Consider the following 18954-nt stretch of genomic DNA (forward strand, 5'->3'; position numbering starts at 1 on the left):
ACCAGAAACATCGACCCCACATAGAAGTCGGAAATGTGACATGATGGCACCTAGACAGTTCATGGAAATGACAGAGGTAAAAAAACGCCAAGAATGTCGTTATAGAAATGACTTAAATAGATGAGGTGTGGGATAGAGGTAGATGGAGAAAGCTGACCAGAAACATCGACCCCACATAGAAGTCGGAAATGTGACATGATGGCACCTAGACAGTTCATGGAAATGACAGAGGTAAAAAAACGCCAAGAATGTCGTTATAGAAATGACTTAAATAGATGAGGTGTGGGATAGAGGTAGATGGAGAAAGCTGACCAGAAACATCGACCCCACATAGAAGTCGGAAATGTGACATGATGGCACCTAGACAGTTCATGGAAATGACAGAGGTAAAAAAACGCCAAGAATGTCGTTATAGAAATTACTTAAATAGATGAGGTGTGGGATAGAGGTAGATGGAGAAAGCTGACCAGAAACATCGACCCCACATAGAAGTCGGAAAAGATGTAGACAAAGAAGAAGTCTTGTAGCTATTGACTGAGGGTAACTCGTGAGTAAATTTTAAACCAGGCAAGGCTTTTAAGATGTTATATAGCTATTGACTGGTTTACCCTGGTCGTAGCTTAGGTGGAGGGTCGCTTTTGAGAAAATATTGAAACCAGACAAGGATCACAAGAAGTTTTTAAAGGTCAGAGTACTACCAGTAGCTCAGTAGGCCCAGCCATTAACTGGCTGTCCCTGGTCGTAGCTTGGGTGGAGGGTCGCTTTTGAGAAAATATTTAAACCAGGCAAATATCCCAAAATGTTTTGTAGACGGCGTATTGCTACCAGTAACTTAGTAGGCCTAGCCATTGACTGACTCTCCCTGGTCCTAGCTTGGGGGGAGAGAAGGTCGCTTTTGATTGAATATTTAAACCAGGCACGAATCCCAAGATGCACCCAGCTGCACTTACTTTTTAGCCTTCTGCCACGTATCCTTTCTAGCTTCCCTACACCTTGTTGTGCAATCTATTTTAACTTTTACTTCATAGAGCAGCTGTGAGGTTTTCATCCAGTTGCAACTGGATTCTGAATGGCCTCCTGGGCCCTGTGCCTGGCCATGTGACCCGAATCCAATCTAACCCATAATGACTATTAGAATCTTTGATGTTCTCAGCCATTTATTTTTTATATCCTGTACACAGGATTGCACAACCACTCGGGAGAGGGGATCGATGTAAAGAGAGTAGCATCATCTGCATAAGCAGCGAGCTTATTTTCAATGCCAAGTTGCTGTTATTATCATTGTTACTAGCTAAGATACAAACCTAGTTGTAGATGTCAGCCCAGAAAGACTGGCCATTCTACAGCAAACGACAATATGGCCTTGTGAATGAGCTTGCTGCGTGTGCAGATGATGCTACTCTCTTTGCATCAATCCTGTTATTATTATTGTTACTAGCTAAGATACAAACCTACTTGTAGATGGTCTGGCTCATCTGAATCTGTGTCAGCCCAGAAAGACTGGGCATTCTACAGCAAACGACAATATGGCCTTGTGAATGAGCTTGTTGCGTGTGCAGATGATGCTACTCTCTTTGCATCAATCCTGTTATTATTATTGTTACTAGCTAAGATACAAACCTAGTTGAAGATTGTCTGGCCCATCTGAATCTGTGTCAGCCCAGAAAGGCTGGGCATTCTACAGCAAACGACAATATGGCCTTGTAAATGAGCTTGTTGCGTGTGCAGATGATGCTACTCTCTTTGCATCAATCCTGTTATTATTATTGTTACTAGCTAAGATACAAACCTAGTTGCAGATTGTCTGGCCCATCTGAATCTGTGTCAGCCCAGAAAGACTGGGCATTTTATAGCAAACGACAATATGGCCTTGTAAATAAGCTTGTTGCGTGTGCAGATGATGCTACTCTCTTTGCATCAATCCTGTTATTATTATTGTTACTAGCTAAGATACAAACCTAGTTGTAGATTATCTGGCCCATCTGAATCTGTGTCAGCCCAGAAAGACTGGGCATTCTACAGCAAACGACAATATGGCCTTGTGAATGAGCTTGTTGCGTGTGCAGATGATGCTACTCTCTTTGCATCAATCCAATTTGAGTATAGGCCTGTGGATTGAGATGAACCCTTTCAAAAATCTAAAGATATGATTGTTTGAAGGGTATGGACTTTTAGGTAATTTCATTGACATTTCTTTAAATAAATACCTTGATTTCTTCATCATCATCTCCCACGCCTACTGACGCGAAGGGCTTCGGTTAGACTGTGCCAGACGTCTCTATCTTGAGCTTTTAAATCAACACTTCTCCATTCATCATCTCCTACTTCACGCTTCATAAACCTCAGCCATGTAGGCCTGGGTCTTCCAAATCTTTTAGGGCCATGCGGTACTCGGGTGATAGTTTGGTGAACTAATCTCTTTTTCTGATTTTTCATATTTGTAAGCAATTTTTTTTTATTGCTTACTGAATGTTGTCCATGAAAAGTATCTTGACATAATTGTGCCTTAGATTACTTACTGAATGTTAAGTAAAAGATAATACAAACCTATGTGTATTGTTCTACTGTGCATGCACAAAGGCTATCTTGCCAAGAAAAAAATATCTTGAGATAAATAGTTTAATGTCTGGCCATTCAAATGTGTATTTTTGTAAAGAATAATTACGTATATAATGTAAATTTCTAAAATGTTATTGTATTTTTATAATAAAAAAAAACTTTACAAAATCATAGAATAAAGCCCTCAGAAGGATATTGGGAGTTAAATGGCAAGACAGGATTAGAAATGAAACTATAAGAGAGATTACTTGAGGGCCAAATGTGGATGAGATCAAGGTGAGGGGTAGATGGAAATGGTTTGGACATGCTCTTCGCACTCCCCGAGAGAGATTGGTTCACCAAACGTTCAGCTGGGCTCCAGAAGGCCTTAGGAGAGTTGGAAGACCCAGGCCTACATGGCTGAGAACTATGAAGCGTGAAGTGTGGGAAACGATGTGTGGAGAAGTATTGAATTAAAAGCTCAAGATAGAGACGACTGGCAAAATCAAACCGAGGCCCTTTGCGTCAATAGGCGTAGGAAATGATGAAAGCTCAAGATAGAGACGACTGGCAAAATCAATCCGAGGCCCTTTGCGTCAATAGGCGTAGGAAATAATGATGATGAAAGCTCAAGATAGAGACGACTGGCAAAATCAAACCGAGGCCCTTTGCGTCAATAGGCGTAGGAAATGATGATGATGATGAAAGCTCAAGATAGAGACGACTGGCAAAATCAATCCGAGGCCCTTTGCGTCAATAGGCGTAGGAAATAATGATGATGAAAGCTCAAGATAGAGACGACTGGCAAAATCAAACCGAGGCCCTTTGCGTCAATAGGCGTAGGAAATGATAATGATGATAGGAATTTAGAGAAAAATATCGTAATATACTTATTCTTTTTCAAACAGATATTCCTCTTGGTTTGGGAAAGATTAAACTCCAAATAGCCAGGGAAATAAATTTCTATAATTCTCAAAATGTAAAAAAAATTGTTTTAAGCTTCAAAAAGGCCGAAGTACTTATAATGCATAGTTTATTTATTTAAATTTTTCCTTTCATTATATTTCTTTTTTATTTCCTCACTGGGCTGTTTTCCCCTGTTGGAGCCCTTTGGCTTATAGCATCCTGCTTATTCAACTAGGGTTGTAGCTCAGATAATAATAATAATAATAATAATAATAATAATAATAATGTTTAGATGAAAAATTCCTTATTTCCTTTTCTCACTGGGCTATTTTCCCTTGTTGAAACCCTTAGGTTTAAAGCATCCTGCTTTTCTTACTAGGGTTTTATCTCAGATAATAATGATAATAATAATAATAATAATAATAATAATAATGTTTAGATGAAAAATTCCTTATTTCCTTTCCTCACTGAGCTATTTTCCCTTGTGGAAACCCTTGGGCTTATAGCATTCTGCTTATTCAACTAGGGTTGTAGCTCAGATAATAATAATAATAATAATAATAATAATAATAATAATGTTTAGATGAAAAATTCCTTATTTCCTTTCCTCACTGAGCTATTTTCCCTTGTGGAAACCCTTGGGCTTATAGCATTCTGCTTATTCAACTAGGGTTGTAGCTCAGATAATAATAATAATAATAATAATAATAATAATAATAATGTTTAGATGAAAAATTCCTTATTTCCTTTCCTCACTGAGCTATTTTCCCTTGTGGAAACCCTTGGGCTTATAGCATTCTGCTTATTCAACTAGGGTTGTAGCTCAGATAATAATAATAATAATAATAATAATAATAATAATAATAATAATAATAATAATAATGTTTAGGTGTCAAATTCCTTATTTCCTTTCCTCACTGAGCTATTTTCCCTTGTGGAAACCCTTGGGCTTATAGCATTCTGCTTATTCAACTAGGGTTGTAGCTCAGATAATAATAATAATAATAATAATAATAATAATAATGTTTAGGTGTCAAATTCCTTATTTCCTTTCCTCACTGAGCTATTTTCCCTTGTGGAAACCCTTGGGCTTATAGCATTCTGCTTATTCAACTAGGGTTGTAGCTCAGATAATAATAATAATAATAATAATAATAATAATAATAATAATAATAATGTTTAGGTGTCAAATTCCTTATTTCCTTTCCTCACTGAGCTATTTTCCCTTGTGGAAACCCTTGGGCTTATAGCATTCTGCTTATTCAACTAGGGTTGTAGCTCAGATAATAATAATAATAATAATAATAATAATAATAATAATAATAATAATAATAATAATGTTTAGGTGTCAAATTCCTTATTTCCTTTCCTCACTGAGCTATTTTCCCTTGTGGAAACCCTTGGGCTTATAGCATTCTGCTTATTCAACTAGGGTTGTAGCTCAGATAATAATAATAATAATAATAATAATAATAATAATAATAATAATAATAATAATAATAATAATAATAATGTTTAGGTGTCAAATTCCTTATTTCCTTTCCTCACTGAGCTATTTTCCCTTGTGGAAACCCTTGGGCTTATAGCATTCTGCTTATTCAACTACGGTTTTATCTCAGATAATAATAATAATAATAATAATAATAATAACAATGTTTAGATGAAAAATTCCTTATTTCCTTTCCTCACTGAGCAATTTTCCCTTGTGGAAACCCTTGGGCTTATAGCATCCAGCTTTTTCAACTAGGGTTGTAGCTCAGATAATAATAATAATGATAATAATAATAATAATAATAATGTTTAGATGAAAAATTCCTTATTTCCTTTCCTCACTGAGCTATTTTCCCTTGTGGAAACCCTTAGGTTTAAAGCATCCTGCTTTTCTAACTAGGGTTTTATCTCAGATAATAATAATAATAATAATAATAATAATAATAATAATAATAATAATTTAAACAGCAAAGCAAAAAAAAAAAGGAAAAAAAAAAGGCAATGCTAGTTTGATTTATAACAAAACCCACTTATCCACGACAAGTATGATTCTACCCGCACGAAATTCACTTCAAGCATTAATAGGATAATAGAATTCTTATTATACTTATATACACATGAGTTATATATACATATGACATTATATTCATTTAATTCACTCAAGGTGTTAACTACTGCACTGTATTCAGTGGCTACATTACTCATGGTAAGGGTAGAAGAGACTCTTTCAGCTATGGTTAAGCAGCTCTTCTAGGAGAAAGACACTCCCTAAACCATTGTTATCTAGTCTTGGGTAGTGTCATAACCTCTGTACCATGGCCTTCCACTGCCTTGGGTTAGAGTTCTCTTGCTTGAGGGTACTCTTGGGCCCACCATTCTATTTGTTTCCTTATTGGTAACGTCTCTGCCTAGTGTTTCCCAGTCGGGGGTTCGAGTCCTGCTCATTCTCGTTAGTGCCATTAGTGTCTACAACCTTACCATCCTTGTGAGCAAAGGTTGGGGGGTTTGGGTGAGCCTATAGGTCTATCTGTTGAGTCATCAACAGCCATTGTCTGTCCCTCCCTGGTCCTAGCTTGGGGTGGAGAGGGGTTTTTGGGGCGCTGATCATATGATATATGGTCAGTCTCTAGGGCATTGTCATGCTTAATAGGGCAATGGCAATGTCCCTTGCCTCTGCCATTCATGAGTGGCCTTTAAACCTTTAAAATAGGCTAATTTTCCCCGTTGGAGCCCTTGGGCTTATAGCATCCATGCCTAACTAGTGTTGTAGCTTAGCTAATAATAATAATAATAATAATAATAATAATAATAATAATAATAATATTAATAATAATGTTTAGATGAAAAATTCCTTATTTCCTTTCCTCACTGAGCTATTTTCCCTTGTGGAAACCCTTGGGCTTATAGCATTCTGCTTATTCAACTAGGGTTGTAGCTCAGATAATAATAATAATAATAATAATAATAATAATAATAATAATGTTTAGATGAAAAATTCCTTATTTCCTTTCCTCACTGAGCTATTTTCCCTTGTGGAAACCCTTGGGCTTATAGCATTCTGCTTATTCAACTAGGGTTGTAGCTCAGATAATAATAATAATAATAATGTTTAGATGAAAAATTCCTTATTTCCTTTCCTCACTGAGCTATTTTCCCTTGTGGAAACCCTTGGGCTTATAGCATTCTGCTTATTCAACTAGGGTTGTAGCTCAGATAATAATAATAATAATAATAATAATAATAATAATAATAATGTTTAGATGAAAAATTCCTTATTTCCTTTCCTCACTGAGCTATTTTCCCTTGTGGAAACCCTTGGGCTTATAGCATTCTGCTTATTCAACTAGGGTTGTAGCTCAGATAATAATAATAATAATAATGTTTAGATGAAAAATTCCTTATTTCCTTTCCTCACTGAGCTATTTTCCCTTGTGGAAACCCTTGGGCTTATAGCATTCTGCTTATTCAACTAGGGTTGTAGCTCAGATAATAATAATAATAATAATGTTTAGATGAAAAATTCCTTATTTCCTTTCCTCACAGAGCTATTTTCCCTTGTGGAAACCCTTGGGCTTATAGCATTCTGCTTATTCAACTAGGGTTGTAGCTCATTCTCGAAGACCAAAGCTAAGTTTGACCGGCTGGGCGAAGTGTTTTTTAAGAGTAGAAGAATCAACCCTCATGAGTTTTTATAGACCTCAATTTACTCCCAGCGTCAACTGAACCAAATCGGCTATAGAATTCGAACGATGATGCGGGCAGTTGAAGTGGAGAGAGAGAGAGAGAGAGAGAGAGAGAGAGAGAGAGAGAGAGAGAGAGAGAGAGAGACTAGTGCTTCTTCGCTAGTACTACTGCTCCAACCAATAGGAGAATGACATTGTTATGCGGTTCCTACAGTGGTAGGTGTTATCTGTGGGCGAGCAGTGACCATGAATACACCCCTCCCACACCCCTACACCCCCACACAGCCATGAATACACCCCTCCCACACCCCTACACCCCCACACAGCCATGAATACACCCCTCCCACACCCCTACACCCCCACACAGCCATGAATACACCCCTCCCACACCCCTACACCCCCACACAGCCATGAATACACCCCTCCCACACCCCTACACCCCCACACAGCCATGAATACACCCCTCCCACACCCCTACACCCCCACACAGCCATGAATACACCCCTCCCACACCCCTACACCCCCACACAGCCATGAATACACCCCTCCCACACCCCTACACCCCCACACAGCCATGAATACACCCCTCCCACACCCCTACACCCCCACACAGCCATGAATACACCCCTCCCACACCCCTACACCCCCACACAGCCATGAATACACCCCTCCCACACCCCTACACCCCCACACAGCCATGAATACACCCCTCCCACACCCCTACACCCCCACACAGCCATGAATACACCCCTCCCACACCCCCACCCCCACACAGCCATGAAAACACCCCTCCCACACCCCTACACCCCCACACAGCCATGAATACACCCCTCCCACACCCCTACACCCCCACACAGCCATGAATACACCCCTCCCACACCCCTACACCCCCCACACAGCCATGAATACACCCCTCCCACACCCCTACACCCCCACACAGCCATGAATACACCCCTACACCCCCACACAGCTATGAATACACCCCTCCCACACCCCTACACCCCCACACAGCCATGAATACACCCCTCCCACACCCCTACACCCCCCCACAAAGCTCCCCCCCCCACCCACACACCGCTACACCCCTTACTCCCACGCTCGGTGGGGGTGACAGTAACCTGATTAAGTCTATGAGTTAATTAAATGGTTATTTCTGTTTTGCCCATCCTGTAGGACATGCTGTTAGGGTCCTTCGTACTGGTGCTGTATTCCTCTGTATGGAACACTTGGGAAGGATGTAGATACACATTATATAAGTGTTGTGTACGATTTCCTAAGTGTAGTACACTGAGGTATATATATATATATATATATATATATATATATATATATATATATATATATATATATATATATATATATATATGTGTGTGTGTGTGTGTGTGTGTGTGTGTGTGTGTGTGTGTGTATAATCATTTCAATCACTTATATATTGAAAAAAAATGACCAAAAAATGGAGTTTCTTAATCTAATAATAGTTTTATAATAAAAAAATCAGGTTAAAACTTTTTCCTCAGAAAGTTTTTTAGGATGGAGATTCAAGGTTGAATATCCTTAGTATAGCGGGATCAAATCGCGGACCTTTTGAATGCGATGGCAGTGATATACCACTAAGCTTAGGGATCTAATGCGAGCGGCATTTTGATCTTGAAGAATATTATTGATGATCGAATCTCGATAGTTGAAAATGGGAGTGTAAATCCCGTAGAGTTTCCAATGTGCCTTCGTTATTATTATTATTATTATTATTATTATTATTATTATTATTTGCTAAGCTACAAACCTAGTTGGAAAAGTGGGATTCTATAAACCCAGGGGCCCCAACAGGGAAAATAGTCCAGTGAGGAAAGGAAACAAGGAAAAATGAAATATTTCAAAATAAATATTTATTATATAAAAACTTGACAAGATGAGAGGAAGAGAAATAAGATAGAATAGTGTGCCTGAGTGTACCCTCAAGCAAGAGAACTCTAACTCAAGACAGTGGAAGGCCATGGTACAGAGGCTATGACACTACCCAAGACTAGAGAAGAACGGTTTGATTTTGGAGTGTCCTTCTCCTTGAAGAGCTGCTTACCATAGCTAAAGAGTCCCTTCTACCCTTACCAAGAGGAAAATAGCCACTGAACAATTACAGTGCAGTAGTTAACCCCTTGAGAGAAGAAGAATTATTTGGTAATTTCAGTGTTGTCAGGTGTATGAGGACAGAAGAAAATCTGTAAAGAATAGGCCAGATAATTCGGTGTATGTGTAGGCAAAGGGAAAGTGAACACTAACCAGAGAGAAAGATCCAATATAGTACTGTTTAGCCAGTCAAAGGACCCCTAACTCTTTAGCGGTAGTATCTCAACGGGTGGCAGGCGGCCTGGCTAACCTGCTACCTAGGATTATGTAGCCTGTAGCCAATAAGCCTATAAGTAGGATCCTGTAGCATGTAGCTAGTAGGCCTATAAGTAGGACTCCGTAGCCTGAAGCCATTAGATCTATAAGTAGGACTCTGTAGCCTGTAGCCAGTAGGCCTATAAGTAAGACTCCGTAGCCTGAAGCCATTAGATCTATAAGTAGGACTCTGTAGCCTGTAGCCAGTAGGCCTATAAGTAGGACTATGTAGCCTGTAGCCCTTAGGCCTATAAGTAGGATTTTGTAGCCAGTAGGACTCTGTAACCTGTAGCTAGTAGACATAAGTAGGACTCTGTAGCCAGTAGCCAGCAGGCCTATAGGTAGGAATCTAGCATGTAGCCATTAGGTCAATTAGTAGGACTCTGTAGCCTGTAGACAGTAGGTCTATAAGTAGGACTCTGTAGCCTGTAGACAGTAGGTCTATAAGTAGGACTCTGTAGCCTGTAGACAGTAGGTCTATAAGTAGGACTCTGTAGCCTGTAGACAGTAGGTCTATAAGTAGGACTCTGTAGCCTGTAGCCAGTAGGCCTATAAGAGCCAATTTTATCACCAACCGTCACCTGACAAGATACCCGCCCAAGGGCACACGACTCCAAATAGTTATCCTTCAATGAAAACAACAGAATAAACCGTCCTTGTAATATATCCTTTCATTAAGAATGCAGCGAGCAAATGCACATTGAATAAACCACCACACCCTAGTTAACACGCAGTACCTCCACTGGCAGGACACAGGCAGAATTGATAATTATCTGAAACGCCGTTGTAAGTCGCCATGACGCCCTGGAGAATGCCAAAATTAAACCTGGTTAAAATATTTGGTTATTGATGCACGTACGCTAACATTAAACCTTGTTAAAAATGCAGATTGTTGTCAAACGCATGCCAATGTTAAACCTCGTTAAAAAGGTAGATTATTGTCAAACGTATGCCAATGTTAAACCTCGTTAAAAAGGTGGATTATTGTCAAACGTATGCCAATGTTAAACCTCGTTAAAAAGGTAGATTATTGTCAAACGTATGCCAATGTTAAACCTCGTTAAAAAGGTGGATTATTGTCAAACGTATGCCAATATTAAACCTCGTTAAAAAGGTAGATTATTGTCAAACGTATGCCAATATTAAACCTCGTTAAAAAGGTAGATTATTGTCAAACGTATGCCAATATTAAACCTCGTTAAAAAGGTAGATTATTGTCAAACGTATGCCAATGTTAAACCTCGTTAAAAAGGTGGATTATTGTCAAACGTATGCCAATGTTAAACCTCGTTAAAAAGGTAGATTATTGTCAAACGTATGCCAATGTTAAACCTCGTTAAAAGGGTGGATCATTGTCAAACGTATGCCAATGTTAAACCTCGTTAAAAAGGTAGATTATTGTCAAACGTATGCCAATGTTAAACCTCGTTAAAAGGGTGGATTATTGTCAAACGTATGCCAATATTAAACCTCGTTAAAAAGGTAGATTATTGTCAAACGTATGCCAATATTAAACCTCGTTAAAAAGGTAGATTATTGTCAAACGTATGCCAATGTTAAACCTCGTTAAAAAGGTGGATTATTGTCAAACGTATGCCAATGTTAAACCTCGTTAAAAAGGTAGATTATTGTCAAACGTATGCCAATGTTAAACCTCGTTAAAAAGGTGGATTATTGTCAAACGTATGCCAATATTAAACCTCGTTAAAAAGGTAGATTATTGTCAAACGTATGCCAATATTAAACCTCGTTAAAAAGGTAGATTATTGTCAAACGTATGCCAATGTTAAACCTCGTTAAAAAGGTGGATTATTGTCAAACGTATGCCAATGTTAAACCTCGTTAAAAAGGTAGATTATTGTCAAACGTATGCCAATGTTAAACCTCGTTAAAAAGGTGGATTATTGTCAAACGTATGCCAATATTAAACCTCGTTAAAAAGGTAGATTATTGTCAAACGTATGCCAATATTAAACCTCGTTAAAAAGGTAGATTATTGTCAAACGTATGCCAATGTTAAACCTCGTTAAAAAGGTGGATTATTGTCAAACGTATGCCAATGTTAAACCTCGTTAAAAAGGTAGATTATTGTCAAACGTATGCCAATGTTAAACCTCGTTAAAAGGGTGGATCATTGTCAAACGTATGCCAATGTTAAACCTCGTTAAAAAGGTAGATTATTGTCAAACGTATGCCAATGTTAAACCTCGTTAAAAGGGTGGATTATTGTCAAACGTATGCCAATATTAAACCTCGTTAAAAAGGTAGATTATTGTCAAACGTATGCCAATGTTAAACCTCGTTAAAAAGGTGGATTATTGTCAAACGTATGCCAATATTAAACCTCGTTAAAAAGGTGGATTATTGTCAAACGTACGCCAATATTAAACCTCGTTAAAATGTGGTTTATTGTCAAACGTACGCCATTATTAAACCTCGTTAAAAAGGCGTATTATTGTCAAACGCATGCCAATATTAAACCTCGTTAAAAAGGTGGATTATTGTTAAACGTATGTCAGTATTAAACCTCGTTGAAAAATATGAATTATTGTCAAACGTACGCCAATATTAAACCTCGTTAAAATGTGGATGATTGACGAACGTACGCTAATATTAAAGTCTATCAAGAGCTTAATTATTGACGGCCTTAAGCCAATATTAAACCATATCAAAAGGTAAATCATTGGCACTTTTGAAGCCAACATTAAACCCTATCGAAAGGTAAATATTAACGTCCTTAAATTGTTTAGACGCGTAAGCCAATATTAAACCCTATCAAAGGCAAAATTGTTTAGACATATAAGCCAATATTAAACATTATCAAAAGCCAAATTGTATAGACACATAAGTTGATACTGAACCCTATGAAAAGCGAAATTGTTTAGACACCTAAGCCAATATTAAACCCTACCAAAAGTTAAATTCTTGAGACAATATTAAACCACATTAAAAAAAGCTAACATTAAACAGATATAAATATAAATAAACTCTACAATACTTTCTATAGAATGCCTTAAAATAGGGTTAGACTTCTCAGAATTATATAGGAGTGTTATGTATTTTTTATTTATGCTTAAAGGAAGTGACTTAAGTTACCTACAATGAATAATATTTAACAGGACTTTGAGTATGGCGAGCAACTAATAAAATAATTTTTCAAAATACCAATATATTAGGAATGTTTTTTATAATCTTATAAGTATATATACTTTTTTGCGAGATTTTTGGCGATCCAACGGATTTATATGTAATATTTTTTTTTTCTCATATCGTTTATTCATTTCCCTATTTCCTTTCCTCACTGAGCTATTTTTTCTTATTGAAGCCCTTTGGCTTATAATAGCATCTTGCTTTTCCAACTAGGGTTGTAGCCTAGCTAATAATAATAATAATAATAATAATAATAATAATAATAATAATAATAATAATAATATACACAGTAAAGTACCATATTTGAAAAAAAAAATTAATACAGTACAAAGGTTAAATTTCAAGCCTTCTCAGTAATAAAAATAAGTGTTATATTTCACATGTGATATTAAATATCATTTAATATGATAAAATTAACCAATATTTCTCCTATTTAAACCATCTGATTTTTTCCCCAATTTTAGTCTCAAGGAGATAGACTACGCCAGTCAGCGTCTGACTTAACTCGAAAAGTTAAGATTCAATTTGAGATTCTATTCGTATAATGGATTTGAATTGTTCCCCGAAGCCTTCAAATGCTCCACCAAATATATCTTGACCAGTTGAAAGTGGGGAATCGATAAGATTGATCTCATAAATGTTTTTATTGTAATATCATTCTTACAGGCCAGGGTACTAAGAGATTTAGGGGCCCAGTAGAAAGGCAAAAATCAACAAAAATATACCTCAGAGGTGAATGGACTTAGATTCATAAATAGTTATCTTTCGGTTTATTTATTTCCTTAATTCTTTTCCTCACTGGGCTATTTTTCCCATTGGAGTCCTGGTTTTCCAAGTAGTGCTGTAGCTTAGTTTGTGATAATGATAATAATAATAATAATCATCATCATCATCATCATAATCTTCCCTACATAACTAAGAGCAATTGTCTGGTTTATATATATATATATATATATATATATATATATATATATATATATATATATATATATGGTTAGGAGGCAGAGGGAGTAGTCATACCTGGGAAGAGGGGTTGTATTTAGGAAAGGGGGAGTGGGTTAAATCTTTAGAAGTGTGTGTGCATGTGTAAATATTTAGCTGTGTTTTTGACGGGTCGCATATACTAGTATAATAATAAAAATTAATTTGAAAGCTGGTTTCGAATTTGAATCATGTTTGAAACGGTTGAAAAAAAGTGTTGTGTGGTTAGAACCACGAGGTGTTGCACTGGCTACTTTGCTTGGGTGACCAAACCAGTTCGTTCCAATCTTCCCAATTAATTCTGGAGGGCCTGCTATTGGCCTTCACCTGGCCTACTAAACCTGCTCTCCCCTACACACACACACACACACACACACACACACACACACACACACACACACACACCCCTGTTTCATGTGTTAAATCACCATTGCCTAGATATATTTATTTCTTGACTAGCGTCTGAGTCTAGGTTTGGAGTTTTTACAAATAGTTTTAGAAATAATGAGAATAGGATGAGTCTAGGAGTTTAAAGTTTTGACTAATATATCTTTTTACAGATAATAATAAAAGGATGAGTCTAGGTATAAAGTTTTGACTATTATATCTTTTTACAAATAATAATAAAAGGATAAGTCTAGGTATAAAGTTTTGACTAATATATCTTTTTACAAATAATAACAGGATGAGTCTAGGTATAAAGTTTTGACTAATATATCTTTTTACAGATAATAATAAAAGGATGAGTCTAGGTATAAAGTTTTGACTAATATATCTTTTTACAAATAATAACAGGATGAGTCTAGGCGTGAAGTTTTGGCAAATTTATCATTTTACAAATTATGATAATGATAGGATAAGTCTAGGTGTAAAGTTTTGACAAATATATCTTTTTACAAATATTATGGATAACAGGATGAGTCTAGGAATCTAAAGTTTTGAAATATATGTCTTTTTACAAATAATGATAACAGGATGAGTCTAGGTGTAAAGTTTTGATAAATATATAATTTTACAAATACTGAATACAGTATGAGTCTAGTTTTTAAGCATTGGCAAATATATTTGTTTACAAATAATGAGGTTAACAGAACATCAGGTTCTTTGAATTTAAGAAAGAGAGTTCAGCAAGATTTATTATACTAATATATCATTATGAACACTAGTTACAAGTTTAAGTAGGCTACTCCAACAGTCTATTGTCTTAAAACTTTACACCCATCATTAATGTACTGATAATTCTTTTGTAGATAGGTAACAGCAAGCCATATTTTGATTGTTGGTGAATTTGTCAATTGTAAACCACTATTTTAGGGAAAAGTGACATACCATTATGAGGATGGTTATTACCGTCTTTCCAGAATTTACAGAGGAATATAGATGTTTATTCTTTCTCTCCATTAGTATATTAAAAAGTTTTTACTTATGCTTTATCACATGAAAGTAGTATTGTGTGATAATGTTTATATATGGAGTTTATTAATCCGATTATGTAGTTAGATGATTAAAAAGGCTACATTACACGCTAGACTTTTTAATGTTTTACCCACACGAACCATAGCATGATATAGTCAGCTTGTGAGCTACATAGCTATACATATTGTATTATTATTATTATTATTACTATCCAAGCTACAACCCTAGTTGGAAAAGCAAGATGCTATAAGCCCAGGGGCTCCAACAGGGAAAATAGCCCAGTGAGGAAAGGAAATAAGGAAATAAATAAATGAAGAGAACAAAGTAACAATAAATCATTCTAAAAACTTATTAAAGTTATAGACCGGTGAATAAGAAACATGAAAAGCTTAGGATGAAGAATTAAAATAATGTGGTAATTACGCATATAAAGCATAGAAATAAATACAAAACATGTGCTAAGTAGGGCAAAAGGAAGAAACCAACTACTGTAATGTATGTACCATTCATGCTTCCCCTAGCTACAGGCTTAATGAGTGGATAGCATGAAAAGGTTCCTAACTTTTTTTTTTCTTTCTATCTTTTTATTCTTTTAACTTAGTTGGTAATTAGTATGTTTAGGTTTCATTTGCTAAGGCAATAATTGTATTAACACTTAGAGAGAGAGAGAGAGAGAGAGAGAGAGAGAGAGAGAGAGAGAGAGAGAGAGAGAGAGAGAGAGAGAGAGAGAGAGAGAGAGAGTTCTATCTTTTTATTCATTTAACTTAGTTGGTAATTAGTATGTTTAGGTTTCATTTGCTAAGGCAATAATTGTATTAACACGTAGAGAGAGAGAGAGAGAGAGAGAGAGAGAGAGAGAGAGAGAGAGAGAGAGAGAGAGAGAGAGAGAGAGAGAGAGAGTTCTATCTTTTTATTCATTTAACTTAGTTGGTAATTAGTATGTTTAGGTTTCATTTGCTAAGGCAATAATTGTATTAACACGTAGAGAGAGAGAGAGAGAGAGAGAGAGAGAGAGAGAGAGAGAGAGAGAGAGAGAGAGAGAGAGAGAGAGAGAGAGAGAGAGAGTTTTATTTTAAGTATAATGTTAAGTGACAATTTATGGAATTCTACCTATTTGGTGAGGTAAGCGAATTTGATTGCTTAGAATTTTAACTTGAAAAGCCGTATTTAAGTAACGATTTCTATGGATTATGGGCTGTAATAGTGAATTAGATATAAACGTATTTATTTTATTAAGTAATTGCGTAATTACAAATCGCCACGAAGTGTAATATACGCAAAAGTACAAAGTAGAAACTACACTTTTCATCTCGTAAGTGGCGGTCTAGCTCAGTGCCATCTGGCGAGCAAGACCTACCTGGGGGAGGGTGTCCCCATGTTCCCCGAGTGGGGACGGGCCTAGCCCCTAAGGAGGGTGGGACCACAGTGTACCCTACCTTCCCAAAGGGGGGGGGGGGTTGTGCCACAGAGGGGCTACACCTACACCGTGCCCCTTCCCTGGGTTGGTTCCAAAGAGGAGCCCTACGGGTACCCTAAGAGGAGCCCTACAGGTACCTAGAGTCTCCCTATCAGAGGGACCGTAGAGGTACCCTAGAGTCTCCCTATCAGAGGGACCGTAGAGGTACCCTGCCCCTAGGGAGGCCTTCCTAGGGGTGGCACCACCCTAGAGGTACCCTGCCCCTAGGGTAGCCTTCCTAGGGGTGTCACCACAGAGGTACCCTTCCCCTAGGGTAGCCTTCCTAGGGGTGGCACCACAGAGGTACCCTGCCCCTAGGGCAGCCTTCCTAGGGGTGGCCCCACAGAGGTGCCAGGCAGTACCATGCCCCCCAGAGTGACCCTACAGGTAGGAGACGGCCCCGGGGGGCCCCGCCCCCCACGCATCCCTCGACCGCGGAGCGGTCCCCGCAACACACCTTCCTTCCCCTCCATCAGGAGCAGCACCATCAGCCACTCTCTGGCTCTTTGGTGACGTCACGCTCGTAATGAGACCCCGACCAGTTTTATCGAATGGTGTTGAATGGATGGAAGTACGGTGCCACAAGCCCTAATTTCGCCCCGACCCCCCTATGCACTACTTGGACCTACTGGTGAGGTGAGACAGGGCTTCGAGCGCCTGTAGAAGATCAGGTTAATACATTAACGGGGAGAGGAAATGTTTACTGGCAGCATCAAAGTCAAAATATGCGAAGCTTCCGACCTCCGCCTAACCGACTGTATGACTCGATACGCTCAGGACAAGACGTTGGATCCCTATGTGACCCTCGAGGTGGACGAGGTGCCCTGGACGAAGACCCAGCCCAAGCAGAAGACCTTCACCCCCGTCTGGAACGAGTGGTTCGAGCACGAGGTCGCGGGAGCCGTCCATTTGGGCCTGAAGATCTTCCACTTTTCCGCCGTTGGCCATGATGACTTCGTGGCCGATGCCACGGTGCCCTTCGAGGAGATCTGCGCTGATAACCAGACACATGCTGATCTGTGGGTGAGTCTTTGCCCCTAGGCCCTTTTTTGTTCATGCCCTTCAGGGGAAAACCCCCCCTGACCCCCTATTTTCCCTGTCCGCCCTTATTTCAGTCGCCTCCAAGGGCCTCCTTAAACCTCTGGTCAAATCTAAGGGCTCCAAGGGCCTCCTTAAACCTCTGGTCAAATCTAAGGGCTCCAAGGGCCTCCTTAAGGGCGTCCTTAAACCTTTGGTCAAATCTAAGGGCGAATGGGTAAATGAGAAAAAAAAAAGTCATCAGTGTTGGGTTATAATAATTCTCTCTCTCTCTCTCTCTCTCTCTCTCTCTCTCTCTCTCTCTCTCTCTCTCTCTCTCTCTCTCTCTCTCTCTCTCTCTCTCTCACCGTAAATTGACAGCTGATGTCAGGCAGACCTGTCTGTCTGTCTGTCTGACTTGGAAATTCAGACATCAGTATTTAATAATCAATTATCTCCATCTTTTCCTAATAAAAAATATATCAATATTAACGATTAAATTTTAATTTGAAATGACATTAAAAGTATTAAAACTAGTTTTTAATGCTTAAAGGGGTACTAATAGAATGGCCTGAACTATATATAATAAAAGAAATTTCCAAGAATAAAAAAAAATATAGGCCATAACTGACCTATATTTTATTCAATATTTACTATGGATGCATAATTTATTCATATTTTTATAGTAATGTATAACTATTGCGAACAGAATAATGTCTAGTCTATAGGGCTACTGTATATGCTATATATTATATTCTACCTTAGCTTAGGGATATATGTATAGGCTAGGATTAATTTTAGGATAAATAAGGATTTATTTTTCTATTTATTCTCTATATATATATATATATATATATATATATATATATATATATATATATATATATATATATATATATATAGTCTAAAGACTAGATTTTATATGCATTTAGGCCATTTATGGTATTCAATTTAAGTTGGGGTTAAGTTACTGTATATATCTGCATAGTAATTTACATACAATATACATTATTGTTACCTGCATAATGCATTATCTATAGTGCATTGCTTAGCGCATACAAACGACTTCTTGATATATGGCTACGGTACTGTATCACTTCGTCAATAAATTAAGTACCGTGTCTACTCATTGGTTATTTTATTCCCCGTATGATTTTATTGGTAAGGCAAACCACCGTATAGAATGTTGCGAAAAACTCTGATCATTTTTCTAACTGTAATAACACTTTTTTATTTTTTAATGTCTGTTTGTTTTTGGAGCATAAATTTACTAGTACATTCTTCAAACATTCTTCGGTTAACTATAAGAACAAGACGTCCTAGAGAGGACATCAAAATGAACAAGGACACTGACTACTATGTTAGGCGAGGCAGTAATGCGATGGCTCGATATTTCATAGTGCCGGTGCAACAGTAAAGGTTTACCAATTTTAGATC

General features: G+C 37.7%; 1 protein-coding gene across 1 annotated transcript in view; it reads left to right on the forward strand.

Annotated features, from left to right (window-relative positions):
* Window positions 1-16911: 16911 nt before the first annotated feature.
* Pkc98E (Protein kinase C) overlaps window positions 16912-18954 on the forward strand; it is an 85793-nt gene continuing 83750 nt past the window's right edge. The window contains exon 1 of the mRNA XM_068369700.1: window positions 16912-17523. Coding sequence (XP_068225801.1) covers window positions 17197-17523 — 327 coding nt within the window. The 5' untranslated portion in view covers window positions 16912-17196. The remainder of the gene's footprint in view (window positions 17524-18954) is intronic.

This window comes from Palaemon carinicauda, unplaced genomic scaffold (genome assembly GCF_036898095.1).
Source record: "Palaemon carinicauda isolate YSFRI2023 unplaced genomic scaffold, ASM3689809v2 scaffold82, whole genome shotgun sequence".
Classification (NCBI taxonomy): domain Eukaryota; kingdom Metazoa; phylum Arthropoda; class Malacostraca; order Decapoda; family Palaemonidae; genus Palaemon; species Palaemon carinicauda.